The sequence below is a fragment of the Fopius arisanus genome, unplaced genomic scaffold, assembly GCF_000806365.1.
Source record: "Fopius arisanus strain USDA-PBARC FA_bdor unplaced genomic scaffold, ASM80636v1 scaffold00006, whole genome shotgun sequence".
In the NCBI taxonomy this organism is placed as follows: Eukaryota; Metazoa; Arthropoda; class Insecta; order Hymenoptera; family Braconidae; genus Fopius; species Fopius arisanus.
Genome location: NW_011887745.1, coordinates 1,235,728 through 1,263,477, shown reverse-complemented (window position 1 = coordinate 1,263,477; position 27,750 = coordinate 1,235,728). Strand labels below are relative to the sequence as shown.

The following is a 27,750-nucleotide window of genomic DNA, read 5'->3' as shown; positions in this document are numbered from 1 at the left end:
AGCGCTATCATGATCATATCTAGTTTGAATTTACCATTTCTTTAACAAGCCTCAACATTTACAATCCCATTGCACTTGTTTCTTTACTAATGATTACATCTCCGCAAATTCCAAAGACCAGATGATCGAGATTCTCGAAAAGAGACTGACAGCTATCCTCGGTCCAATTTCCGGAAAATTCCAGTAATTGTAAACTAAGACCTGTGAAAATGTCATCGGGTAGAGATTCAAATAGATTGTCTTTCAAACTCATCCAACGCAGTTGCAATAGGCTTCCAAAAGTTCCAGGTTGTACGGTGGTTATTTTATTTCCATCCAATTCAAGAACCTCCAAACTGTCGAGACCACTGAACATATTAGGTTGTAGCTCCGTCAACCTATTATTCGACAATAGCAGATATTTCAGTTTAGGGAAGTTTGAAAAAGCTTCGGATTCAATATTCGTCACAGAATTTTTCATCAAGCGCAGAGCCACTATATCATTCGAAATCTCAGACAACAGATGTTTGGATAATGTCGAAAAATTTTGGCCGGATACCTCAACGTATGTCAGATTCGAAATACCTCTGAAGAAATCTCGAGGAAATTCTTGAAGACTGTTGTTCTTGAGGCATATGGCCGTGATTTTATCCTGATTGATAAAAGGGCCCGATGCTCCGTCAATGTTGACACCATCAAATACGAGAGACGTTGAAATGTTGAAGCGGCTGTATGCCCCTTCTGTTAAATTCAACTTCCTGAATTCCTGGGAACTATCCTCCTTGAAATACAGTTTCAAATTTGGAATTCCCTTCTGATATACATCCTGCGTTTCAATCTCCACGATGGCTGACGAATTCCAGGGCTTGCAGGTTTCGGAGGTCGGGCCAGTTTTGTTACAGTACTCAAATGTGCCATCGTAGTTGGAATTTGCCTCAATCAGAGAAGACATCAAGGCACAAATAAGAACGACAAAAGTTGCAGAGGTCTCCATCTCGGATTTTTTTCTACATCAAATGTAAAGTTCTGATCAGACTCAAGACCTAAATACTGTCGTCGAAGAACTGGCGGAATATACACAGCTATATAAACAATTCAACAAACCTGATACGAATAGGGAAATAATATAGGAATAGTTTTTATTATCGTCAATACTTCTCCTCGTGTCATAAAATTCACATGACATCCAAAATAGCTTCCACATGTCTATCGTGAAGAATATGAGTTATCTTATCGCATAAAAAAACGCAGCGTATGTAAAAAATAAAGACTAGAATTTGCTCAATGTTCCGAGTTTCAATGTAATTCTCTTAATTATTCATCAGTTCATCAATCAGGTGGTACCTACCCTACAACAGTGATGATGAAACTGACCAGTCAATTTTGATAAGATGAATGAGATGTACGCAGATAAGAATTCTTGAAAAAGAGAGTTGAAGATTAGGGAAAGAGCCTGAAATTCTAGTTTTGCGTAATTTGGACATGGCATTACGTCTTGCTCTCATTTAACAAACGATGACCATGATGGAGTGAGATAATAATATTGAGACAGAGCGATGAGTTTAAACGTGGATAAGCGTAAGAGTTCTCAAGCATCGAAGCATCCTTATAAGGTTGGCTCGCCCACACGAGAGCCGTTCATGACGACTGAATTTCGGACAAGGACTATCCTCATGAGATGTCTGTAGATTTCCTTCAGCTCAGCTCTGAGCACTCCATCTCCTAATAAATTCAACTAGATCATCCAGAGAATGAGGAACTCAGCGATGAATGGATCATGCACCAACACCAACAGACTGGAGCTTATTGGAAAATTCACGTATAGTTAATAATAATTTTTGATGGCAAATTCAACGGATCCTTCTGACTTGGTCCTATTCTCTGTTGATCTCTAACGATCTAGTCCGTACAACTCGATCTAGATACATCTCAGATTAAAATAGCCGATGCCCGGAAATAGATAGGCATCTCAAAGGGGAAATGTCCCATAAACATGTAAAGAGGCTATTGGTAAAGCATTGAAGTCTCATCATGTCTCCAATGAGGACTTGAGCTCAAATTTTCAGGAGCCTTGAAACCAATAGTGAAGTGGTGAGCAAAGGTAGATATACTTAGCGATATTTTCAGGAATATCTCCAAAACAAAAAGCAACAGTGAAATTTTTGTAACAACTTTTTTTCAGCTCTCAATGGTATCTGCAAAAAATACTCTGACATAAATTTGACTGAATCAACATCTAACAGTGATTCATGCAACCAATGAAAATAGTTTTTTTTAATAAATAATCACCGGTTTAGGACACGGCAATGCGCTATTTTGAATTGTTTATCATAAATTACTAATCTATTCACAAAGTATCATTGAAGTCATTGGATAAATGCAATTGAATAATCCAACACCGCCTACATGCATCTTTTGTTATGCATATTGTTCCTTGGATGAAAAGTTTTTTAAATAATTGACGTGGGGATGACCTTCTATTCTGGACATTTTTAGACTCGATTAATAGCAATTGATCTAAAATAGTACAATGCATCGATTGGAGATAATTATTATCTAGAAGAGAATAAATTAGTCAACGAGGGTTTTTATTAATGCTAATTGATGTGTAATCAATATCAGTCAGGGTGAAATGTCACTCATTACGTGGGTCACTGCGTCTGAATCTCAGCAGAAGTTTCTACTGGGAAGAAAATTCATGTTTATCATTCGATTTGTTTAATTTGTGATATGAAATCAAGAAGATTAACTACCCGGAAATTACAACGGCGATCCAAAGTAATTTCGCGACTTTCCCCACAACTTTCAGAGGAAATGGGAGAAGTCCTGAAGGTGGAGTACGCGATTATTCTGACGCCTGAATAAACGCAGCTCTCCGTGTTTACACATTCGATTTATAAATTCGTTTGAATTAACATTGTCAATGATTTCAATGTCAGCTTCACTGAATTCTACCGGAATTGAATTTTTATGATAAGTTTTCTCAAACATCTCCAATTCAGGAATATCAATTACTGCGGTATGTTCTCCGATAGAATGAAAAATCGAATTTCCATTCAAAAACTCAAGAGTGTAGTCGATAAATGATCATTAGGTAGGAAACCCTCTCCTTTTTTGGGAAAGGTGACTCATCTCACTGGAGGCATAAATAAAAGCCAAAGGTCTGACTGTACAATATCGAAGAGAGCGACCTTGATAATATTTTCTGTCAATTATCTGGCTATTCTTCAAGATCCTTCCTCAATCACTACAAATGACAATACTTTCTCCATTTAAAAGTGATGTACAATCAATTTATCAACATGACGTAAACTGTATAAATTTAGATACAACTCATAATGACAATTAATCCATTAATTAATTGTGAGAACAAAGTTGAGATTTCACGATTTTTAACAGAGAGAATATTTTTCAGTACCAAGTGGAATGTTTTTTTCAAAAATATGTTTTTTTTCTGTTAGTGGATTGTGATAAAATTCATCGAGAACAACTGATAATCCACGGTGCTCACGGATCGATGATCAAGCGTGCACGAGTTTTCGTTGGAGCGTGGAAATTTCCGTTATATTACGACTAGCGATTGTGTGGCACACGATATTTGATAGCGCACAACAGACTTTATGAAATATGCATTGCAACCATGATTGTTGTCTTCTATTTATTTCATGACAATAAAGTGTAATTTGGATAAACCGCGTAGTCTCACCCCACGTCCATAATCGATCGTTCCATTATTCTAACGTAAGCTATCCGATTCAAGTGGAAATTCCTTCTTGATCAAGTCGAAGACCTTTTTTTATAATTTTAACTTCTGAAATTTCCGACAGAATTTTTTGAAACACGTCTTCCTTATAAATATATAACAGAACTTGTCTGTAAATTAATTTAAATGATATATAAATGAGGAAATATTGAAAAATATCTAAAGCACGATAAGAACTTCATCTTGGAATATTATTTCTTTGAAGAACAGAACCGATAATTCAATTGAGAAAGAACGATTCCGAATTGGATAGAGTTTGATATAATTTTTTAATTCACCAGAGAGCCAGAGGTATTAATTATGAGTTCATAATTATAAGAATCATAAATATCTTATCTCTTTTCGAATTGAGAATCCTAACACCTCCTATCACGATATTCTCAGTTTTTCCGGGTTTCTTCGTTATGCAATGAAAACATTTAAGAATTTAAGTCACGTATTGATCATGCAAGCAACGATTTTATTCTCTGCAATATTCATTAGATAGGATGAAAGAAAGTCTGAATTGAGTTGCTCTCGTCGTGTAGGTCGACAGTATTGTTTCATCGAGCTGCAGGCGATCAATCACTAGAGTAAAGTGAATTGGAAACAACTTACCCTAGTGCAAGACTGAAAATATACCATGAAAATACCGCCTACACTGAGAAAAAAAAATACTGATTTCTGCCAAGCAAATATCGTTAAGACACCCAAGTACTATGAAGTTCTCATAAAAATTCCTGTCCCTCAGAAATTTGTTTGGCACCAGTAAATCTCATGTTCGGTTCATAATACAATTTTTTTCTCAGTGAAGTTGTGGGAAAAATGACGAGGGGAGTGATTGAAAAGTTGATCATTATGTTTTGTTGTTAGTAATAATTATAATGATGCTGCAGACTGGTCTCAATAGTCAGTGGGAACAGTGTTGAAGCTATTCTTACAACTTTTAGATCACAGAGAGAAATGGTTTAGAGAAATAACGGCTTCAACGTGTTACGTTGAGAATCCCCTGCTCTACATTGTATAAACGTGGGTTCGTTTACATCAGGGCAATGCAGTTAGTGTTGAATGTATTTGTAACGTTTAAAGATATTACGAATGTCTGAAGGTTAGTCGCCAAAATTAACTCGACTTCGTTAAATCTGGAAAACTCAACGCAAGACTTCAATGACATTCTTCAAACTGAATAATTGATATAATTGTTACTATAATTCATACGATAATTGAGGATCCCCATCGAATCTCAATTATCCTGGGAAGAAATTTTCCAGTAAAACCACTATCTGTTTAAGGTCTAATAACAGCTGCATGAAATGCAGAATTCATTACTAAAATTGAATGAGCGACGGACGGGGGTCAACGTAATTATAACTTTTGTGATATTTTTGAAAGGTATTGTAGGAAAAATGGAAATGTTCAAATTGCAAAACACTATGAATATGAAATCAATGAAATAATTCGTTGAATCATTTGTCGAAGTTCATCAGTAATTCAATACGCCTGATAATAATAATTTATTAATTCAGGTGCATTTCAGTTATGTCCAATCGGTTTTGTAAAGCAAAAGAATAAAATTGCCCAATGTCCCAATGCTAGCATAACAATAACAAGAAAAAAGCATTTGGAGTTATTTGATTACTCCACGAATCAAGTAAGAAATCAGTAGCAGGCTAGTGAAATTACTCAATATTTAACTGCTAAAACAATGCCCCAGGTATTTTTCAAGAGCCTTCTCCCCTCAGAATAGATGGTGAAAGGGAGTTCGTCTTTTACCGATCGAGAAATTCGGAATGATCCGTTAATACCCAGGACAAGCACCACAAAAGGAACGTTGAAATAGCTAGAACAAGTGCTGAAAACTGATCTCCAAACAGGTATCAATAGCCAGACTAAAATACAAAGGATCACCAGTGAAATCGACCGAAAACGATGTAAGTGTCGAGTCCATTCGAGAGAGAATCGACCAGTACTGGAGGTTTCACTGGTGGCCATGAGGTGTATGTTGGCTTGGAATTCAAGTGTATACTGAAACGTAAAGTAGGTAGGGGAAATTATCCAAATATGGGAATATCCAGGCGCAAATCCAAATTAATGAGAAAATATAATACCAGTTACCACTGGCTTTAAGTAATCAGACCCACAGGGGCTTTTTCCAGGGTAACAACAAGACCCAACGAAATGAATCCTGAAGAGGGGTTAGGGTACTGGGAGAGGGAGGTGAGCAAATGGGAGTAAAAATCATTCCCTTGTTATGAAATGAGAGAGAAAATGAAAAAAAATGTTTGGCGGGTTGACTCACCGTCCGTTCTCTTGATGTTTATGCTGATGCCAGTCTCGATGTTGCACATGCTGTGGTCCATGGTCATTTAATAAATTTTGCAGTCGTTGAAAACACGGAACACCATAAAGGGATTCCAGGGTTTTTCTTCACTGAATTATCCAATTATTGAATGGGTTAGATTTTTTTGGATGTTGTCACAGTATGGCCGAGGTGAACCGGCGCGACTCACCACTCTAGGACAGCCACAAACTGACAGTTACGAATGCGTTTGCATTCAAAAATTTTGCCCCCCCTGTATTCACTGCGGAAATGTACGAATCAAAGGCACGCCCGTTTATCAGTTATTTCGTGTAATGTTGCCAATTTGTCGATTAATTAGGGGATTATTTGGTAGTAGCAGGGGTTGTTGTGGCCCTGGTTGATCACAAGGGTGAATTATTTCACACCAATTACTGGGGTATACACAGGGAAAATTTGAGCGTGAGGAGTTGAGGAAATGTTTTACTTTTGAGCCGGGCCTACTATAGCCAGTGTCCGTTATTGACAACGGAAGGACTACGAGCGCCAACTGGCAATTTTTGTGTTTAATTTGTGACGTCGACATCTTGCGGCGACAGGGGATAAATCGGAAACCCTTTGCCGGACGGTGGCGACATCATGGGGTTGCCGGTAAATAAGTCAAGTTTATTGAATAAAATTCGGGGGATAAGACATTAAGACTTGTCGACAATCTTATTCCCTTCCCCTTCATCAATAAATTAAAGAGATTTATTATTTTTAGCAATTAATGTTACTTAAAAAAAACAACAAAATGATTATTAACTCCATTAAGTTCTGAATAATCTGCAATAAATGCAATAGTGTTTTACGTCTTCCTAGCCATGGCAGTCCTGATAAAATCCTTGATTTTCCCCGGCTGATCTTGACCATTAGACAAATTAGCGATTCGTCTCATCATGACTCTCCCATCGTCCTCAGGGTTAACCCCTGGTATTTGGCCCATCGTCATGATCTCGAATATTGCAACAGCTTCAGCTAGAACATCATTTTGCAACTTCATACTCCTCGCAACCTGATGGGCGAAACTCTTTTTGACACAGCCTGGTATCACCTTGTAGAGAAAGACCAGCGCATTATTCTCCTCATTGAGCATGTAATCGAACATCTGCATTTCAAATATTGGATCTGGTGGAAGGACAGTGTGGATTCTGTGGATGTGGGTAGCAACGAAGACATGGGGACAGTAGTTCTTGCGTTTGATGAAGTTGTAGATTATACCAGCGAGAAGAGACAGGCCATCGCGCTCAGCAGTTCCTCTACCAAATTCATCCATGAGGATCAGAGAATTTGGAGTTGACGAGTACAGAATGCTGTTGACCTGGCGTAAATCAACGAGGAAGGAGCTGGCGTTGTAGCTGTTGCTCTTTATCGAGGGAACCTGCATCAGAAAATTGGTGATTACTCCGATCCTAGCAGAGCTTGCTGGCACATAGCAACCGATATGTGCCATGTACACGATCAGTGCTGTTTGCTTCATGTAGGCTGTCTTGCCGCAGGCATTTGGACCAGAAAAGATCTTGATGAGGCTGTGATCTTCACCCGATTGCGTGTCATTTGGAACGTATTGGCTTGACAACTCTTGCAAGGGGTGTCTTCCATCCTTGATGTCAATTACGTGACACTTCACCATTTTTGGTTGAGTGTAATTGTGGCCACGAGCTACTGTCGAGAGAGACATCAGTCTGGAGGGACAAATGGAATTTATTGGAAATTGACAGTTTCTTACGATTTTCCGATGAAAATTAGAATTAATGGAATTGCAGCATTAAAATAAGAAAAAAAAATCATAATTGTGTACGTACGCATCCAATTCTGCACAACATTCAATTGACTTGAGGAGGGAGCCAATGTCTTCGTCAATAAAACTAATCAATTTCATTAGAATAATACTCTGACGATGGTGTATCTTGCCCTGAATGTCCCCTACAGACTCATCGAGTTCTGAAATATTGAACGGACTACTAATTTAGTGTATTCTTACATCAAGTGTAAAATATAGAAGATAAATTTGAATGAACCTCTAGTAGTTGCACTCTTGTAATGTCGTATGCCTCCGATGCAGCACTTAAACTCCATCCCTTCGATCTCGACCCCGGCGGGGGAATCTCCCACCCATTCGGTGATTCCCAGGAGAAACAGAATATCAGGAAGATAAATGAGTTTAGCAGACTTGACAGAATTAGGCAATAATTGCAGATCCTTCTCGACGTACTTAGCCAACATATCAGGAAGGGATCTCTTCACAGCATTGAGCTCATCGAGCTCATTATCTACCCCAGCTCGAACCGTAAATTTTTCCAGCTTCTTGCTCATCTCATGATCAACGATCAGATCAATGAAATAACGAGACTGATGCATGTGCCTGGTAATGGAGTCAGCAACTTTTCTGAAGACATCAGCTGAGTCTCTGTAGATATCGCACAACTCCCCGATGTGAATAACACTCGAAAAACTCCGACTCAATTTTTTCCAATCGTAGGGTTTAGCCAGGGGTGTGGAATAACGATTGAGCAAAGCAGGAGTCAATCTCACGATGTTCTTCAAACCTTTCCTGAGGCTCTCGAAGATATTGGTGTGGTCGGGATTGAGGAAGAACTCAGTTACACGAAAACGTTCCTGAAGTACTCGAATATTTCTTGTTGGTTGCTGCATCAGTCTCCAGAGGTACTTAACACCAATCCTCGATTGACAGCGATTCAACAACGTGAAGAGACTCATCCTCTCGTGCTTTATCGACATACCAAATTTGAAGAGACTGGGGTGATACTTCGACTGCATGATGTTGAGCTCCTTGAAGGTCTCCTCCTCGATCATCACGAGCTCTTGAAGTCTGATGTAATTGATGTAGAGGTAATTGGCATCTCCTTTGGGATCTAGAGCTATTTTCCCCCAATTGGTGTCAATGTACTTCAGGAGCATCCCCAGAGCGTGAATCATTACTCTTGAAGTGTAATTAAGAACTGACTGGAGGAATATTATTCGCTCGGTGTTGCTCATTTCTTTGGGTTCTGAACGTAGTTTGAGGAGATTCACTCGGTTGATGCAATCGTCAAAGGTGTTGGCGTTCTTTGGGAGGATTTTTAGGACGACCTGTGAGGCTTGGTCCACACAAGAACTACTCGAAAACGAAGTGTCAGCTGTGTCCTTAATGATCAGCTTCTTCAGAATATTTATGAAGGCGTCTGGACTCCCTGATGATGTAATCACATAACGAGGCTCACACTGCTTATACAAACTGCGTGTAATGCAGTAATTGAATTCATCTTCAATTATATCTTCCATTACGAATAACTCTGACGTCACAATGTTGTAGTAGGCCGCACCGACTCGACCGTTCACCCATGTTATCGAGAGAATTATCTGATTACGAAAAAGTTTTAAAATGGCTTCCAAGTAAAAGTGAGAATTGATATTCAGTAGTTATTTTGGAAATAAATATTGAGGGAACGTCGGATTACTTCATCAACATCCTCGTCAGAGAGATCCTTCCTTCCTGGTCCACGGGAAGTCAATCCTGATGTCGATTTGTCTTCGGGTACGTCAAGAGGTACGTGAGATTCTGATATATCCTGTGGGGACTCAAGAGGTACCTGAGAGGGTGATTCCTCTTGAAGGATTTCAGAAGGTGCCTGAGGAGGCGATTTGTCTTGAAGGACCTCAGGACGTACTTGAGAACTTGATACTGTGTCCTCATCACTGGAGGAATCGTCCAGGATACACTCAAAAGGTCTTTCGCTGGTTTCAGAAGATGAATCGGTAACGAATTCATAGATTTTTATTAATGGAAATTAATCTTACGAATGAATACTCACGATATTGCATCTTCTGATTCATCCATTGTTTTACTGAAATCTCCATCTTCTGTAGACATCGTTAACACGATTTTTCAATTATTATTCATTCTTTATTGTCTTCAGTTTTTAGACATCACTTTTGTGTTTTACGATTTCTTCCTTTGTTCCACGTCGGAATCGAAGGGGAAGAGATTGGAATTGAAATTGATTACTACTAAAGTCAATTATTCATCCTCAACAAAGCAAATTCTTTCGCAATGAGGATTTTCTGGTAAAGTTTATTAATGGTAAATGATTTCATGAATTTGAGGGAATAAATCCTTCAAGGAATTCCAGTATAGTAAATATTACGTAAACTTTCATGGCTGTTGAGTATTTAATTTGATGAATGTCGATGCGGGTATGAAATAATCACAAATCGAATGATTTACATAACACATTAATGATTTATTTGATTAAATTAAAGTGAGCAAATTACGAGGTTCTCTGTACATAATTACAATACATTTATTTCCCTAAACCTTGTTCCTATGTTGAAAAACTATTAATTGATTAGAGAAGTTACATTTACAGAAGAAAAATTGGTTAACGAATTACACATTCGGACTAAAAATCTTTGATTCAGTGTTTGTTAAAACTTAAATTTTATATTGCAAACATAAATACTACGGTAGTACAAATGATGGGGAATGAATTTTTAAGGAACACATTTGGTTATTAGTTAGAATTATGATGATAAATTATTGAAATGTACAATTTATAATTTTCCATTAAAACGTATTGGTGATTTTTCATCTTAATAACTCGAATGAATCCTGAAAACAGTAGAAAATTCCAATAGAATAATATGAAACTCTGAAAATTTTTCGCAACAAATTTTCATTAAATTTCTATAAATTTTCTTGTACAGTTTTTAAGATTTGCATGATATTCATCTTCCTGAGTTAATTATTAATTATGAGGTCATTCTTTCAGTTGACAATTGCATTCTTTTTGAGCTAACAATTGCCATCGGAAAAAGGCAATTTCATTAATGACTTTTCATTGATGAGAACAATTAACGAGTGAAGGAGACGATGAAAAATAGTAGTAAATGTGGAATTACTTATTGAATTTTAACTGGGGACTGGTGGTGGTTGAGGATTAAATGAAATGGGTCGATAGCTCTTCTCCCTGACAAACGGCTGTACGGTATTGAGAATAAATCCAGTTGCCGGTGTGATGGAATTGCGTTCTTGTTTGATGGCTTCAACCGGTGCCTCTTCCTCTGAACTTGCGACCTCTGAGCTCCTCGCTGGACTTGTCGACCGCGCTAATGTCGTCGATCTCCTTTCCTGATCATTCGTAACCTTTGGCGATGACTCCATCACATCCCTGATTTATTAACCCATTTTAATGAGACCCTCTGATTATTATTAGGGGAAGACTTTAAAGTAACTCCACTCTCCGCTTAGAACAATATTTTTTCAGATTGTTTTTGTTTTACAAATCAATATTTTTACATAATTATGTAATTCTGTATCGGAGTGGTCAATCAAGTTAAATTGAAAAACATGATTTCTAGAATTTTTTAACAATTTTCCAGTTTTTTCAGTTACTCTAAGGGTAGAGTTACTTTCAGCCCCTCAAAATGGCAATAGCTAAGCATTAGGTCGTACCTAGTTCAGGTACTCATGACATTTGCTGTTAGGAAGCCCTGATTTCGATTTTTTTTTGTAGTTAATGAAGCGTTGTTAGATGACTAGAGGTGTTAGCATTACTTACTCTACGCCAGTCTTAAAACCTGCGTCAAATAAAAAATAGTAGTTCGATTAATTGTTAAATAATCGTAGAATCATTCTAAATTTTAATATGGCCCTCAAAATGAATATTCCTAATCAATCACAACATTTTCTCCACTTTTCTCCACTATCTTTTCTCGAAATAAAAAAAATAAATTGGAAAAAACTTGAATGAAACATGCGACATGCAGTATTGCTCTTGAGAATTCGTGTATATCATTGCAGAATAAAAACTAGCAAGATAAGATTAAATTTCTGTCTGATTTTCAACTTTTGTAATTGCATTAATCATCTGTAATTTGTAAGTGGAGAGTGGAATTTATTAGGGGAGTCGTGCTGAATTCTTGGCAAACTGACCCACTTCAAGAACTGCATGATAGACTAGAGAGTGTCAAGCGAGATTTGTATACTCATTAGCAGTAACTGGAACGTATTATTTACCTAGTACGAACGGGCTTGCTGTTCTTGTTTCCATTCTGTCTGGAGTGAGGACGAGTATTTGGCTGAGATAATTCACTGTCACTGCTGGCCAATGACGATCTCGCAGCTACAGCACCGTGAGCAAAATCTTTCCTGTTACATGACCAAATAATAAAATAAAATTTTCTTAGAGAAAATTACCAAATGTGTTAATAATTTGAATTGTGTTATTTTGATAGTTAACCGATTTACCATGAGTTAATTACCTGTAATTATCTGAACGTGGTGTGGAACTAGAATTGGGCTTTCCCGTATGATTATTCGTCTCAACGAATACATGAGAACTCTTTGGAATATCGCAGACAATCTTAGGATGAACTGTGGTCTGTTTAATTTCAAGATGAGATGACGATTCGTTACTGCCTGCCCAGTCGTAGTATTTGGGACGATAATCTTTGTATTCTCTCGGCGTTTGCGATTGCTGTTGAATGCGATATTCCTTTTTCCTGTAGTACTCGTCACTGCTAACACTTGCCTTTCTATTGCTGGCGTGTTTACCTGGTGGTGCGGAAGTTGGTGACGATGCTGATGAGGACGGCGCGCCGTCCGGATCCGCACGAGACACATGAGAGTCCCATACCGGAGGCAAACTATTGTTTCCAATGGAAATTTCAATTTCATTTTAATTACACATTATAAAATCCAAATCAGACTATTCAAACTAAATTCAATCAAGAAACGAATTCATTTCAATATTAAAATCTAAAATTTTCCGAAGCTAGAAATAATTGTCCAGCGATTTGCAAACAAATTCTATTGCTGAAAAATATATCAGTACTTTACATCAATTTTATTTAAATTACTTTGCTGTGCAATTTATTAGAATGGAATTTAAAGAGAGTAAAATGAAGAGAATGTATTATCAAATCACTGGTTCCATACCTTGAATTCTCGTCCATACTGTACAATCTCAACTGCTGTCTGATATTAGCCTTCTCTTTAGCTCGCTTCCTCTGAAACTCCTCCTCCACCTTCCTCATAGCCTCAAGCTCACTCTTCCTCTGGCGCTCTTTGGCCTCAGCCTCACGTGACAATTTTTCCGCCAATCTCCGGCGTTCGATCTGCCTCACCGTCGACTGGAAGGTAAACCGCTTACCCTTTGGATTTGGCTTTATCGCTAGTTTCAAATTACTAAGATCATTCCTCTTATCTTGAAGATTCTCGGGGACGTTGGAGGGTGAACAACTCCGCTGCTTCATCTCGGAGATATTCTCACAGGATTTTGAGAAATTCATGGATACAGTACGATCCTTCGAGCCCAGATTAATGAAGGACCTTTCACGCTGAAGATTTCCAGTCTCCTTGAAATTGTCCGATATTCTACCATTAATTAAAGCATCATTGGAACTGTTTGAGGGTGTTGAGTGTCTCTTAGACTTTGGTGGTTTTGAATTTTTCGATGCGGTGACATTTTTGGTGGCATCAACCATCGAATTTCTTGAGTTCAAGCTCTGAGTTGACGAGGGCAGATACATAACGTGCCCTCCCGACGCCAAATACGAGAATGACGGTGGCTTCATTACAACAGGAAAATCAGGTTTATCCTCCTCTGATGGCTCGTCATCGAAATTAGTGTCCCATTGTGGTGAGTTGCCCCCAGTCTCTCTGTTATTCACCTGATTATGCTGCAATGACGTGGGTGCACTACTCGTCGACAAAAGCCAGTTGTCATCGATAATTTCGTTTCGCTTCCGCTCAAATTCCCCAGCACTCACTCTTGAGCCAAAAGCACCAGATACCGATTTCTTTATCTTCTGCAGGGAATTAAATGAGCTGTTCTCCTTGCCTTTGTCGATTGCGTAAACGGTTTGGCGATTGTCGTCTCGAGGGAGAGACAGAGAGAAAACGTGGGGTCTCGATGGAAATTTAATCGATGGTGGCATTGGAGTGGGTGAATCAACACCTGCATCACTGCTCGATTCCTCTCCCAAATCTTGTTGAGGTGTCCAGGTTGGTCTCGTTGTCTGGCACTTGAGCCTGTTGGTGCTGATGTTGGGAGATTCCTCATTCAGGCCTCCAGCATCTCCAGATATGCCTGAATCTCCTGATTTATCGTGTGAACTTCTTGGACCCAGGGCTATCAAGGGGGGAGGGGGTCTGGATAATCTTTCGATACGCTCCTCGTACATTACCTGGAATACAGGAAAAAATATTGCGCTCGAGAGAAATTTCATAAAGTCGATGAATTTTATATAAAATATCATTTATTCTGAGAGTACTCCAACGACCAAATCGATCAAATCGAAAAAATAAATAATAATAAAATAGATAGATGCTATTCAATAAAAATAGGAGAGAATCTGTGGAGCGGTTTTTCGCGCGGTATAAATCATGAATTCATTGAGATCCCCCGGTAATGACAGTTGGTCATTGGAACGGAATGCAGATGAATAACAAGCCCCTCGTCGAACGGTTCTCTCTATCCCATTTGATGGTTTGATGGCCACTAAAAGTGGTGAGTTTCAAAGCTAACGCCATATCGCATCGGTTCCGAAGATATTGGAAGAGCATCAGGATTGTGCAGTTATTCCGTTGTGGCAATGTGAATCGAGGGAATTCAAACGGTTCACCAATGTATACCTGATACTCAGTACCTGGTACGAGCTCCACGTGTCTCACAAGGTCATGAGTATGATTTACAAGTGATCCAGAGGAGGAGTCATTCTCTCTTCCATCCACCGGTTTTTCGTCTCGACAACTTATATTATTATGGATAATTGTAAATCAATACTCACTGGCATTTCTTCACTTGCTGTGCTCATGGTCGGTCCTGGGGTCTCCAAGGCGGACAACAATCTCCAGGCTGCCGATGGCGAGAATCTTGGAATCTCCAGTTGCTTCTTCGGCAAGGTCGGACGTAATTTAAGGGCTATATCTTCGTTTTGAATTTTTATCTAGAAACATTCATGTCACTTGAGTATCACGTGTGTCTCACGTGAGATACAGCAGAGGTAGAGAACAAGTCTTGCTTGTAACAAATAAATCGCTTGGACAAAAATTTATCAACACGAGAATGGAATGGGATATGTTGAGATGCGGGGAAAATAATTGGTGTAACCAATTTTACATCATGTATCAGTGAAAATGAAAAAAAAAGTTATTGATTTATACTATATTATATTATATTATCACATTCCTATTTTGATGACTTCTTTAAGTGAAGGTGTGATTGACACACTTTTGTCAAGAGTGCTAAAAAAATGATAGAAATGTCAGGACGTTTTGTGCAATAGAAAATAGTATCGTCGTGAGGTCTCGGTATGTTTATAGTCTAGGAAATTACCTCCAACTTGTTCTCTGCGCTGGCATAAATAGAGAAGAGAAATGAGAATCTCAATTAAAAACGAAATACGTAAAAAGTACGGGCAGGATGTGTTTATCACAAAAGCCTACCTCATCAACCTCATTACGAGTCTTGGTGTATTCCTTTTCATGGAGTCGCTTTTGAATCCGGTTATGCTTCTCTGTGCTTGTCTGCACTTTATCATCCTCAGTATCAAAGTAGAATTTCTTCGCAGGCTGTTTGTCTTTTGTCGATAAACTAAATACAGATTTGCCATCAATATTTCTGTCAATAGAGTTGTCAATTATCTTTGAATAAACGTGAGTTTATGAGGAGTGAGAGACAAATAGAGATAGCTCACCCATTGTTGACATTCCAATTCTTCTTGGTACCCATCTCCCCCGACTTGACCTGATACTTCAACGATTTAGTGACAGATTTCCATTTCTCGCAGTCCCCAGTAATTTCCCCAGCAATATCATTTCTTCTTCTCCTATCTCCAATCTTCTCGTTCTCAGTCCTCGGTGGTTCTGGTGTACTCTCTCTCCCAGAGCCTTGACCCCTGACATCCATTCTGTCTCTGGAGATCCGCTGTCCGGGGCTCTCCGACCTCGTTCTCCCCATCTCCCCTTTCTTATCATTTTTACAGCCTCCATCAGCAACAGCAGCTCTCTCATTTCTCTTCTCATGACACTGTTCATTCAATAATTTTCCTACCCCATTGAATTCAACTATGACCTTATCCTCACGTACTCTCCTCCTGTGGCTGACCTTCTCCCGTTCCTCACAATGTGTCTTATCGATTCTACTCTCATCGTAAGAACGTACCTGATTGCTCCTAATGGCTCCATTCTCACACCTGATGCGTTCTTGATTGGATTTTTTATCCTCCTGATATCTCACAATCTCCTCACTCTTCCCCTTGACTCGACTCATCAGCCTATTATTCTTACCATCAGACTGATATTCATCCCGAGTCGAATCAATAATCGATGTCATGGACTTTGAAATGCGAACATCAGTTGTAGTTGTAACAGTAGCAGCACCAACAGGTCCAACTCGTTTATTATAGTTCAATTTATTACGAACTTTTCTCGCAACCTGCATCAATTCAGCCTGAAATTCAGGACTCGATAGACTTCTCTGGAGTGTATTTTTGCCATCAAATTTGTTGGCTCCCTTGGTACGCGATGCTCGATCATTCTCCTGAAAATCTCTCCAACCTCGATTATCCTTGGACGATCCTCTCTCCCTGTCACACCATCGTCTCTCACTGTCCAGGATGCTGTCATTGCTATCCTGATGTGACTGCCAATTACTCGATTGTCTCTTGGTTTCAGCCCGGGTCTTGAATAGTCTCGATCGTCTCGGTGGTGGGTGAACACTGGGATCATCCTCTTGTCTCATATTTTCACGCTCCCTACCGATTATTTCCCACTTGTAAGAGTCTGGTGATGAGCCATCACCGTTGGTTGGTGGTGCTGGTGCTTTGTATTTCTTTTTACCCCGGTAACGGCTCTCTCGCTCTGGATAATAGCCAGAGTGACGTGTTTCGTTGGAACGACAGGGTTCTGTTGGTGAATAACGCAGGTCTGGTTCACTTCCAAAACGCTTTATTTCCATCATTTCATTGCCCCGGCAACTGCCATTGCAGGGACGATAGTGGCCACTGCAGTAATGATTGTTACCGTTATCACGACAACGAGATGCCATGTTTGAACTACTCCGGCTGCGATATGCCTCCTGCTAATCAATATTAATAATTATCCAATTAATTACACGACAATTTCATTACAATCGTTTTTGACAACGTGACAATCATCATTTAATTTAATTTATTAATTCAATAATTTAAAGGTAGAAAAAGATGAATTTTATTTTCCATGATCTTTCCAGGATCCTTTAATTTTTTATTATATAGATAATCGGATGAAAACACTCAGGTGTTGGTTCACTGCGCAATTGTTAACAATTGATTCTCCCAATGAGGGGTGAGGACAAAGGGGAAAAGGGGAAAAAGGGGAAAAGGGGTGATAAATTGTGGATTCTGATGCATGCGATATACTATACCTTGTTAAGATCGTGCGGCAACGTCAAAGCCGATGGTCTTCGGCCACTTATGGTGCCACCGTTGTGAATGATATTACCATTATTGGTAGCACGTAAACACTGATTGGGTGGTTCTGGTAGGACCTTGTGACCAGGGGGTTGCGAGTGGTGTCGCGTCAATTCACGAGGAAATGATTGTGTCCAACCGCGTCCCATCTCCTGGGATGTTAAATTCGTGGGACCGTGCTGATGGGAGCTGCTGTTTCCCATTTTTGTGGAAATACGATTATCCTCGGTGTCTTTTATCCTGCCGTCCTCGCTCTCAAGGACTCCTCTTGTAATCGATCATTTTGTATCTGCAAGCAAGAACCAATGGAAATGCCAATCTTTCTCTTCTATTTACGGCTTTTCGATCATGTCTAAAGCACAACATTTGAAAATAGAGAAAATGTGGGAAAAATTTCTAGTTTTCACCCCGATTCCCCCTCGCGGGCTGATCCACCATTTTTCAGGGTGAAAAGTGATTTTGTTTTTTGAAATCGATATATGATTTCAACAGATTGAATTTGTCATTTAGTCGTCGGTTATACCATTATTTTGTCATTTGAAATATTAAAAAATAATTGATATATTGACCGACAGTTGTAGCGAGTAAAAGGTCAAGGACAATTAACCCTTCCGATACCTAATCCGAGAATTTATAATATTATGATTGAGAGCACTTGGTATGGGTGCACAAAAATTAATAGTTATTCCATACCTGTTTTGGCTCATATTATTATTTTATAATTTTTCTTGGAACAGCATTAGGATAAGGAGAACAATTTATATAAACAGAAATAGAAAGAGATGAATGAACAAGGGCCTGTTGTAAAATGGATCCAGAGGGTGAAAACTCGTTGCTATGAGTTAGCAGAGTTGCAGAGGTCATAGAAGAAAGATATACCTCCTGAGTGCGTTCAATAAAAATTAACGTCAAAGCCTAATCAATTTTATTGTTTACAAATTCCTGTCGATAATCCAATAATTATTTTCCTTGTACTCATAAAAAATGTATAAATATTTAGAAGTGGAGTATTCTGAAGAAATAATTTTTCCAGCTGTAATATTTAGAGTTTCGTTATTTTGATAGGTAACGAGAGATGATGGTGACACAATGAAAAATTCATTGAGAAGACAAGCCGCTCCTCAGGGAACGCACAAACACGGGAAATTGTTGTTGCTCACGTCTCACCGATCCGGATAGGCCGGTTATCTTACAGTTAGACACGGATTAACCTTCTTGTCCTCCTGGAGAGCATATCCGATCCAACCCTCTCCCCCAAAGAGCCCAACTTCTCACATTTATCTTCATCTCACTCTCTCAATTTTTCGCGGCTTATCGTCTCTCTTGGTCTTGCGTTCATTGAGAAGAAGACGGGTTCGGTGAGAGCACCTGCCCCATACCCCAACCTGCAACATTCGCTACGTTGTATTTCTCGTAGGACTCGTAAAGAGAAGATCGACGAGAAATACCGTTATAACCGATGAGTGCACAGACCGCCTCGAAGCACCAGCCCTGGACTCGTGACCACGATTAAACGGTGGATTTGTTGAAAAGTATTTAAAATAAAAAAATTAAAATAACAACAACAACGATAAAAAGAATCTCAAAGGATGGATTTAACAACAAAAAATAGCCACGGCTAAAAGAATAGCCGTCGTGCACTTCAACCATCGAGGATCAATGTTGGAGATTGCCAGTTTTATTTTACCGGTTTCTGTACTCTACAACAAACAACTATTTACTATTTACTGTTTACATGGCCTCTCAGATCCACTGGCTGGAGGAAAAAATTACGTCCAGAGGATGACGAGCTCGAGGTTGGAGTTCGAGGTGTCATTCAGAGAAAGATCTAGTTGAAATAACAACTTGTTTGTTTAAATTTCCACTTGAAGTAAATAAAAATTTTATTTCTCTACTAATGAAGTAGTGGAAAACGCAAAATCCTCATAATAAAAAATAATTAATTGCTAAATCAATTACAAATGGATCAACGTCATAATTATTATTTGAAAAATTGAATTGAATGGATTACCTGAAATCGACTGCTCTCGTGTATTTTTATTTTCACGTAATTGTTAGTGTTTCACGTGGCAGATGTTTGAGGTCGAAGATTAACCGGATAGATATTGGCCAAGTACCTGTGTACCACTGGGTATGTACACCTTGACTATCCTATGTACCGACAACAGGATTTCGCGCGCTTAACGATCTTTCGGATTACGAGATTTCCAGCAACATTGTACCTGCAATGGTGCGTAGCCAACTATTGAGAGGAGGGATTGCCATTTTTCTGGAGTTCTATGGTACCGCATGGGTTTAACTCCATGGATATACCAATGGATCTGGTACCAATGGCTTGAGTTATCCCGATTGTAGAAATGTGTGCGTGAATCGCTTTGATTTCTCAGAATTTCGTCTGACTCGTGCTTTACGACTAAGGCATCTTTCTTGTTCAACAGTTTTTTTACCTCAATAACACTGTCTTATTTTTACTTATCTTTACTTTTTTTATTTTTTTCCGTGTTCATTTAGTTCGTGGAATTGTCCTAGGGGATCCATTCAGAGAGAATTCAATTGATTGACTATTATTTATTTTTTCATCTCGAGTTAAAATGGCTTTGCAGAAATAATTGAAGCATTAGTAATTTTTTTTCGAGGTCAGTTTTTCGCCAATATCTCCGAATTGAAGGAACACACCGAATTTTTCATCTGATAATTTTTTATAGAAAACGATGAGAGCTACAAAAAAGATATTCTTGAAAAAATCGTTATCTTCCTTCAATCTCGAGATATTGGCTAAAAATTGGTCTCGAAAAAAATCCACTTCTAGTCCACAACTTCGCTGCCGAATTAAAAATCATGTAATTGAAAATAATGATGACTGCCTGAAAATAGAATAAATTTTCGATAGTGCGGTACTTGTCATAGTTGATCATATCCAGAATGTTGCACTCGTTGGTATTGTATCAGGATTTAGCTGGTTGGAGGGCGTCGTCTTGGAGAAGGCGTATACTGGACAAAGTGCCCAGTGATGCGTGACGATAGAGAGGTGGCAGGCGGTTTATGATAGGCATTTTTCCACTGACCCTTCGAGTCATCGAACTTATACGGTTAAATAAAAAAAGTATATATGTATAAAAAAAATAAGTCGCGGCATTCAACCGAGGAATCTGCACTCGTATCTGATGAATCACTTCATTACACACGTACTCTAATCAGAATTCCCTTGTTCGACGGGACATATTTTGATTTTCACCGCGGTTATCGTCTGACTCGCGAGTCAACTCGATATCATGAAATATTGAATGGCACAGACGTGGGTAAATCGATTGGGTTCAATGCTGGCGCCATCGAACGCCTACTCTATCTTCGCGTCCGGATATTGCGCCCCAGGAATACGCACCGATGGACCCGCGTGGGTTTGCACATTCATATCTCGACTCCTGTCCTCGTATCGTCATGCTAATTTTAATCCTCCGTTGAAGATCCAATGGAAAATTCATGATTGATTGAATGACCATTCGCACCATCCAGCCCAGTTTTAATTACTACATCATTTCACAAGATGTAAAAATAAAAAATCTTACTCAAATAATTATCATGGAAATTTTTAATCGTTTAGTGAACAAATTGGTGTGATCCTCATTCGATTACTTCATGGAATCTAGTCAAAATTATAATCATTATAGTCAGTCTATTTCTTGTTCTTTATCCATTATTCTGAAAATGTAGTTGTGATTTTTTTCAGTTTTAAAGAAAATTGTATAAATCTCAAAGAAATATAATTCAAATTCAATCATAATCAAAAATTTAAGTCAATAATTCTGAACCTCTAGAGCTTCTATTGTTGATTAAATATTGATTGTTTTTTTGAATAAAACATTTATGATGAATAATCTAATAAAATTGCAAATTAGGAAAAAAAAATGGAAATGTTATGAAATATGGATAATTATTTCATTTCCAGGACTTTGTTTTTTTTTTTCTGTAGAATTTTGATAACTAATGAATCACGCGTGCGGTTTTCAATGGCATTTAGTTTTTCATTTCCCCTCGATGTGAATATTTTCGTCGAGGGGTTTCGTACTGTGCAAGTGGTTATTGCACAGCTATTATGTTTCAGACCGCGCGTGTACGCAATACCTAAGTGGTACTTGAATGTTGCAGAGGCTTTACGGGGTATGAGCATGCAACATGACGCAAGGTGATGATGGGTGATAATGGGGCAGGATAACGGCATTTTTATTTCCTGCAAGCCGAATTTGTACGTGCAGGACATGCTTGCAAACAGACTCGAAACACTAGATTAAAAATTTCGTTAGAGTGATGCAAGATCCCGCGGGTAATCATTTTTTTTTTCAATTATCAAAGAATAAAAAAGATAATGACGAAATTCTACGGAAGTTGAAACACTATTCAAAAATGATCCTTTAAATTACCAGTTAGCATCAATTTACATGAAATTTATTTCCATTTATTACTAAACAATTGGGCAAATGAAATTATAATTTTCCGGCTCATGTGGCAGCGAAAGTTATTGCAAATATTAAAAATCAGGAATTTTATTTTCCAAATTACAGATGCAGTTCTGTTTTAGTCCCTATTATATATTTATATAATATTATTATTACATATTATATATTTTTATAAATGAACAATTATGGTCAAACGATCGTGTCAAATTGAATGATAAAAATGTTGAAACCAGAGTCTTTTATTCCATCAAAATCGTGGAGAAATAGTCGATTAATTACAAATGAAATTTCATACAATTCTCGAGATAGCATGTGCACACGCGTGGAATTGTGTATAAGTGTGTAGATTGGTGTGCGTGAATGTGAGGTGACTGGAAAGTGAATGAATCCAGGAAGGTAACCCGATGCAGTGTAAAGGCCCTCGGTTGGCCTCGGTCTGTTGCAAAAACCTCCACCTAAAGATTACAGACTCTTCCTCCTATCGCTATGACAAATAAACCCGGAAATATCCATCGAGCGTAACGAATTCTATTTTAATTTGCCCCTCTCCCCATCATCATCCAATACTATCAATAGAAAGGATATAAGAATGAAAGGCAAAGGTGAATGATAACGTGAAGAATAACTTTTATGAAAATTATTGAGTCGGTAGAAGGAAAAAAATTGTTGGGCTCGAGATCGTAAAGTATTGATACCGTTACCACTGACAGGTAAATTTTATATGTATTGATCACGAGGGGCTATTGCTCATGCAAATGGGAGGGCTTCTTCGACATGCAGATATCCACGTGCTCTTCAAATTTCTCCTTTCAATTTCCTGTGTCAATGACACCTCTGATTACAATGTCAGTCTCAATTTTTTAACCAAATTTTTAAATCTGAAATTAAATATTCTCTTCAGCAGAGAATACTCCAGGGGATTCAATAGTCAATTGGAGATTTGATCGTTGAGATGAGTCGTTTGAATGATCGCGTGTTGTCAATGTCTCAAAAAATGTCTCAAAAAATGTCTCAAGGTCTCGTGTCCATTGGGTGAAACCACTAAACAAGTGGTTATGTAAGCGCTTGGTTCGACCAACTCCATCCACATCTGCTCTCCAATTTTTGGGTAGTATAACTGATGGGTCAATTCACTCATAAAAAATTCATCCCATCGCAACGTAAATTTATCTTCCAAATGAAAATTTACGGAACTGGGAAAATTTTTCTTAATTTACAAAATTTTCAACAGCTTTATTCATAAAATTCACATATAATTATGAATAATTATTGATTATTATCATTAAATGATGGGATAAATGAGAAAATAAGTTGGAAATGCCAGAATCATCAGAAAAATCCAGATGACAAAATGACTAATAGATGTATCCCAGGGGAAAAAATAAAAATATAAAAATAGAGAAGAAATAGAGACTTTTGGCTATTTGGATTAGTAAAATTATGAGGAATAACCAGAGTACATGGGTTCGGAAAAGGAAATGATTGAATATAAACGAGTTTATGGTGAGAGAGGAGAGGACGAATGGTTCTTTGAAAGAGGTTGAAACACAGGAGAGCAGAATAAAATGGAGATTGTGCGAGTATACGTCCTAAGGCCTGTCTCGCAACTCTTGCTTAATTGACGCTGAGATCCTCTTCTTGGGATGCCTATACTTTGCCGCATGTGTGTAATGCTTTCTAAGTCGACTTGCCTCAGTATCCCAGGAGGTAAAACTCCTCGTAGCCCTGGCTCTTGCAATAGACATTATGGAATACATCGTCCCCGTAATATATATCTTACCACTAGAAAACCCTCAATACCCACTCAATATTTTTTATCTCTAATTTCACCCATTCCTTAATGAGATTGATATGGTACTTCCCGATCTAATTGACATTTATCGATTATTTTTTTTTTATCATGTGACTTAAATTTATCATTGGATTGATCAACCAATCACTCACCAAATGTCGAATAATTCACGTCAACCGATGACACTGACATTTTTCTCATCATCTGAAACAGGTAAGAGAAAAAAATATATATATAATAGATAAAGGTTCAACAATCCCATAAATCACTCGTTGTTTGTCTCGATGGTACATTGATACGTCTAGTCGTACCTTTTAAACGCAAATGACTAAATAAAAAGATGAATTCCTCAAGTGTGCGTGATTAAACAACGTAAATCACTCGGGTCAGTTATTCCCCTGGTATACCCTTAATTAATCATTTAACGCCACTTTGTCGCGTTAAATCTACGTCTCCGGTTTCCCTCATCCACCACCCACCCTCCCACTGTCTTATCCACCATTTTCCAACCATAAATACTAGTGCTCGGCTAATAATTCTCGGTGAATTCCCCTTTATTTAACTTAACTATGATCACTATTCCATTCATGTGCACCTCTCTCGTATCTGGAAGTGAAAAAAAATAAATAAATAAAAATCTCGCGTGACATATGCGTCTCAGGTAATTACCCTGGATATTACGTAATTTATCTGAATATCATTTGAATGCATGAGGAAGTGCCGTGTAAAGGGTGGAGTTGAAAAATAAATGGTAAATAGAATGAACAAATTAAGCACGCATCTCCCTTGGTAATTCATTTGCACGTTAGTCCGGAGTGCATCTTGTTTTTATCATTCTTTAATTTCTCATTTTACATCCATTGGTGCAGGTGCATATAAAGCATCTTAGTCGAGTACCAGATAACCCCGAGGCGTTATTACGCGGTAAATGCGTCGCCGGTATAATTAATACGCTCAAACCAATAAATCGGGCTTTACGTTCAGCGACTAGCCAATGCCTCTCTCATTTTGCCTTATCATTCATCTATTTTCTTCTCGAGGGAATGTATCGGAAAAGGAGAGATCGCCATTTGCTCGATGCAACTCGTTCCAATCCGATAGATTCCAAGTCTTCGATTATTCTTTCGGGGTGTTAATACCGATTGTCCCTTCCGGATCGGATATTTCCAGTCTTTCTAAATCGAATCTATACGAATCTATTTAATTATTCGGATTGTTGAATTTTTTTACATTTTCATTTTGGGGATTGATTTTTAAAACAGTAAAATCGATGAGACTTTCTTATCGTTTCGGTGGAAGGACACAAGGAAAGGAGATATTGACCGGATGGTCAGCGACCCTCAGCCCATAATGGACGATCCAGTTGTTGATTACGACCCATCATATGAGCCTACCCTAGGGGGACAATTCTGATGAATAGACCTCAGTGAGACATATCTCCTGGTGATTTAGAGAAAGTTCCGGCAAGAGTGGAGCAGCCATTCAATGAATTCCGATTACGATCGATTGCGATCGATTGCGATCGAATGCAATCCCTCGATATCTTTTTTTTTCAAAAAAATTATAAGGATAATCATATTGCTCCAGAGGATGATCATCGATGATCGGTCACGACCTTGAATAATCTCTCAATCATCATCATTCATCTAATAATGAATTAATGATAACTCATCAATAATCGATTAATTGCTAAAATTTCATTTTCAATAAATTTTGACGTGGATTTATTTAAATAAAATTAATAATTCAATGATTATCAATCCTTTTTGTTTTTCACGAAGAAAAGTATATTCGCTGTCTTCGCTGACTGGCGAGTGGCTGTGATTTCCCATTAACATTTTATTTCCCCCGGCGTATAATTCAAATTCAACAGATGCTATTATAATTAATTAGCTCGGTAGAGAGGGCTCGGGTAAAAGAGCCAAACGAATAAAATTCTTTCTAATCTGCGATGCTGATAGAAACGTTGGGGTGTAAAAGGTACCAGTGAGTTTGTATCCATAAGTATGTAGTTGCTGGTGTGTGCCTCCTGGGTCTCAGCTGCGGGTCGAATCATCTGAGAAAATCTCCACCAGGGGTTATTATTTACGGCCAGGAAACTCAACGTGGAATCTCGTCGTTGAATCTGTCACGTACGTTACTAGACGTATATACGATAGTTTAGCCGATGTATGGATGGTTGTATGAGTTGTTTTACCCTCGTGTGGGCTGATTCATCAAAAAAAATATATATAAAATGTTGTTATGATGTACCTCAACCCCACACAACCACCACACGAGCTATCAGTAGATCCGTATTAACTGACTCCAATTACCACTGCAAATATACCTGCATCATTATCATTATCAATTTTATCGCTAATTGGTACTGGGATGATTAGAGAATTGTTCGATGTTTGATGGAAATCGCAGCGGAAATTTCTGTTGAAAAACTAAATTTTTTAAAATATAAAAAATTAAATATTTTAATGTCAACCCCAGATCAATAAATTTTGCCGATAAATTCAAGCTTTGAGAGCGAATTCGTAAAAATATCGTAGAGTCATCATGATTCCGATTTTTTTATTTTTCCATTTACCGATTTGTCTTCCGTTATCCTATCACGATATTTTCATTTTGCGTTATTATTAGCTCATGACATTTAAAATTGTATAATTGTTGGACTCTGTTAATTTTCTAAATTTTGATTTATTGTTTATTGTTATTGTGATATTTTTTACATCATTATTGTAAATATTATTTAAAGCGGTAATTCAAATGATGAGCTACCCATTGTTTATGGTTGTATATATGTATATTTTTTTGCAACTAATAATGTGAGTAATGACAGGAAGATTGGTTTTAACAGGAGATCGCAAATCAATGCGATTGTCATTGATTGATTGATTTTAATTGGTTCTTCCGGGAATTCCTGGGGGTTCATTAGAAATTATTTTGAATTATCTCTAGCTTTTTCGTATATTCTTCTCATAACGAGAGGAATTCAGGGATAACGGGGAAGTTATGGTCGAATGAACAAACGATCGTTCCGCGTTGAATCTCCTGTCACGCCCTCGTAATTTCGGGATGATATGATAGTATAACGTAATTCCATTGCGTAAACCCATCGACCTACACTCATTCGCTGTTTCTACTTTATTTGTACATCGAGGTTGTATATAATAATGCCAATGAGCTGAAGTGGATTGTATTGTGTGGGTGGATTTTAAATTTTCATCGCTTCAATCCGGGATAAACTCAATAACGCAATGCCATATCCTCCAAGTCTCAACTAAAATCATTTTTATGATTTTCCCTGCTTTTCTGATTATTCCCCTGACTTTTTTGCTTCGTGTATTAATTAAAATTCATTTTCCTACAAAAATTCCCCCCAAATTAAAGATGCAGAACATGATTCAATGAAAAAATCATTAAATTTTGGATTTAATTGGAGAAAATTGTGTAATTCATTAATTTCTTTAATATGCTAGCTTTCTATTGACTTGTACATAAAATTGCAATACAAATTCTGGTAATAATTATTCTAATTAAATCACGTATAATATATAAGAGATATATCTCTCTTCTAAAATCAAGACTGTCAATTTATTAATTAATTATTTTGGGTCAGGCAAGAGTGTTTAAACGAATAAATGGAAAATTCCTCGCTGCAACATAATCCTGGGGGAAAAATAAAAATTGAGACGGTCTCTTGGGATGAGATAAAATAATCCCAACGAAGGATGAAACCAACAGCATATAAACAGCGAGTCGCTCACGAAAAATAAGGAGACCGAGAAAATACTCTCCACTTGTATATCTTGAGTAGGAAGGCGCTAATTAGTGCTAATGTGCATCGAGCTAACGTAGGTTAGGGCCTCAACAGCGAAGGACATTGACATTATCCTTAACTCGACAGTTACATGTCGTCAGATGTCCCAAGGTACTACATATATTTTCAGATATAACTTCATTATTGTTGTGAATTCCACACTGATTAAAGAAGGGG

The 27,750-nt window shown here is 37.9% G+C and overlaps 3 protein-coding genes across 8 annotated transcripts in view; all 3 read right to left on the bottom strand.

The window, feature by feature from the left end:
• The window catches only part of LOC105273750 (leucine-rich repeat-containing protein 15), a 5,602-nt gene extending 4,520 nt beyond the window's left edge, over window positions 1-1,082 (bottom strand). Inside the window, exon 1 of the mRNA XM_011316357.1 lies at window positions 74-1,082. Within this exon, the coding sequence (XP_011314659.1) occupies window positions 74-973 (900 nt within the window). The 5' untranslated portion in view covers window positions 974-1,082. The remainder of the gene's footprint in view (window positions 1-73) is intronic.
• Window positions 1-6,072, bottom strand: part of LOC105273710 (leucine-rich repeat-containing protein 15-like) — a 16,249-nt gene extending 10,177 nt beyond the window's left edge. Inside the window, exon 1 of the mRNA XM_011316307.1 lies at window positions 6,021-6,072. The gene's annotated coding sequence lies outside the window, so the exon portion shown is untranslated. The remainder of the gene's footprint in view (window positions 1-6,020) is intronic.
• Window positions 6,073-10,150: 4,078 nt separating this feature from the next.
• LOC105273707 (uncharacterized) overlaps window positions 10,151-27,750 on the bottom strand; it is a 42,618-nt gene continuing 25,018 nt past the window's right edge. The window contains exons 2-11 of one of the 6 annotated variants that reach the window (XR_892927.1): window positions 23,915-23,966; window positions 17,471-17,805; window positions 15,762-17,146; window positions 15,511-15,658; window positions 14,853-15,011; window positions 13,000-14,249; window positions 12,324-12,707; window positions 12,079-12,210; window positions 11,515-11,639; window positions 11,139-11,230 (exon numbers count right to left, since the gene is read on the bottom strand). Coding sequence is in view for 5 of the 6 variants with exons in the window: in XM_011316294.1 (XP_011314596.1) it covers window positions 10,972-11,230; window positions 12,079-12,210; window positions 12,324-12,707; window positions 13,000-14,249; window positions 14,853-15,011; window positions 15,511-15,658; window positions 15,762-17,146; window positions 17,471-17,719 (3,966 nt within the window). In the remaining variant the exon portion in view is untranslated. Of the gene's footprint in view, window positions 11,640-12,078; window positions 12,211-12,323; window positions 12,708-12,999; window positions 14,250-14,852; window positions 15,012-15,510; window positions 15,659-15,761; window positions 17,147-17,470; window positions 17,806-23,914; window positions 23,967-27,750 lie in introns of all 6 variants that reach the window. The other 5 variants (XM_011316299.1, XM_011316297.1, XM_011316294.1 and 2 more) reach the window with 5 other exon arrangements.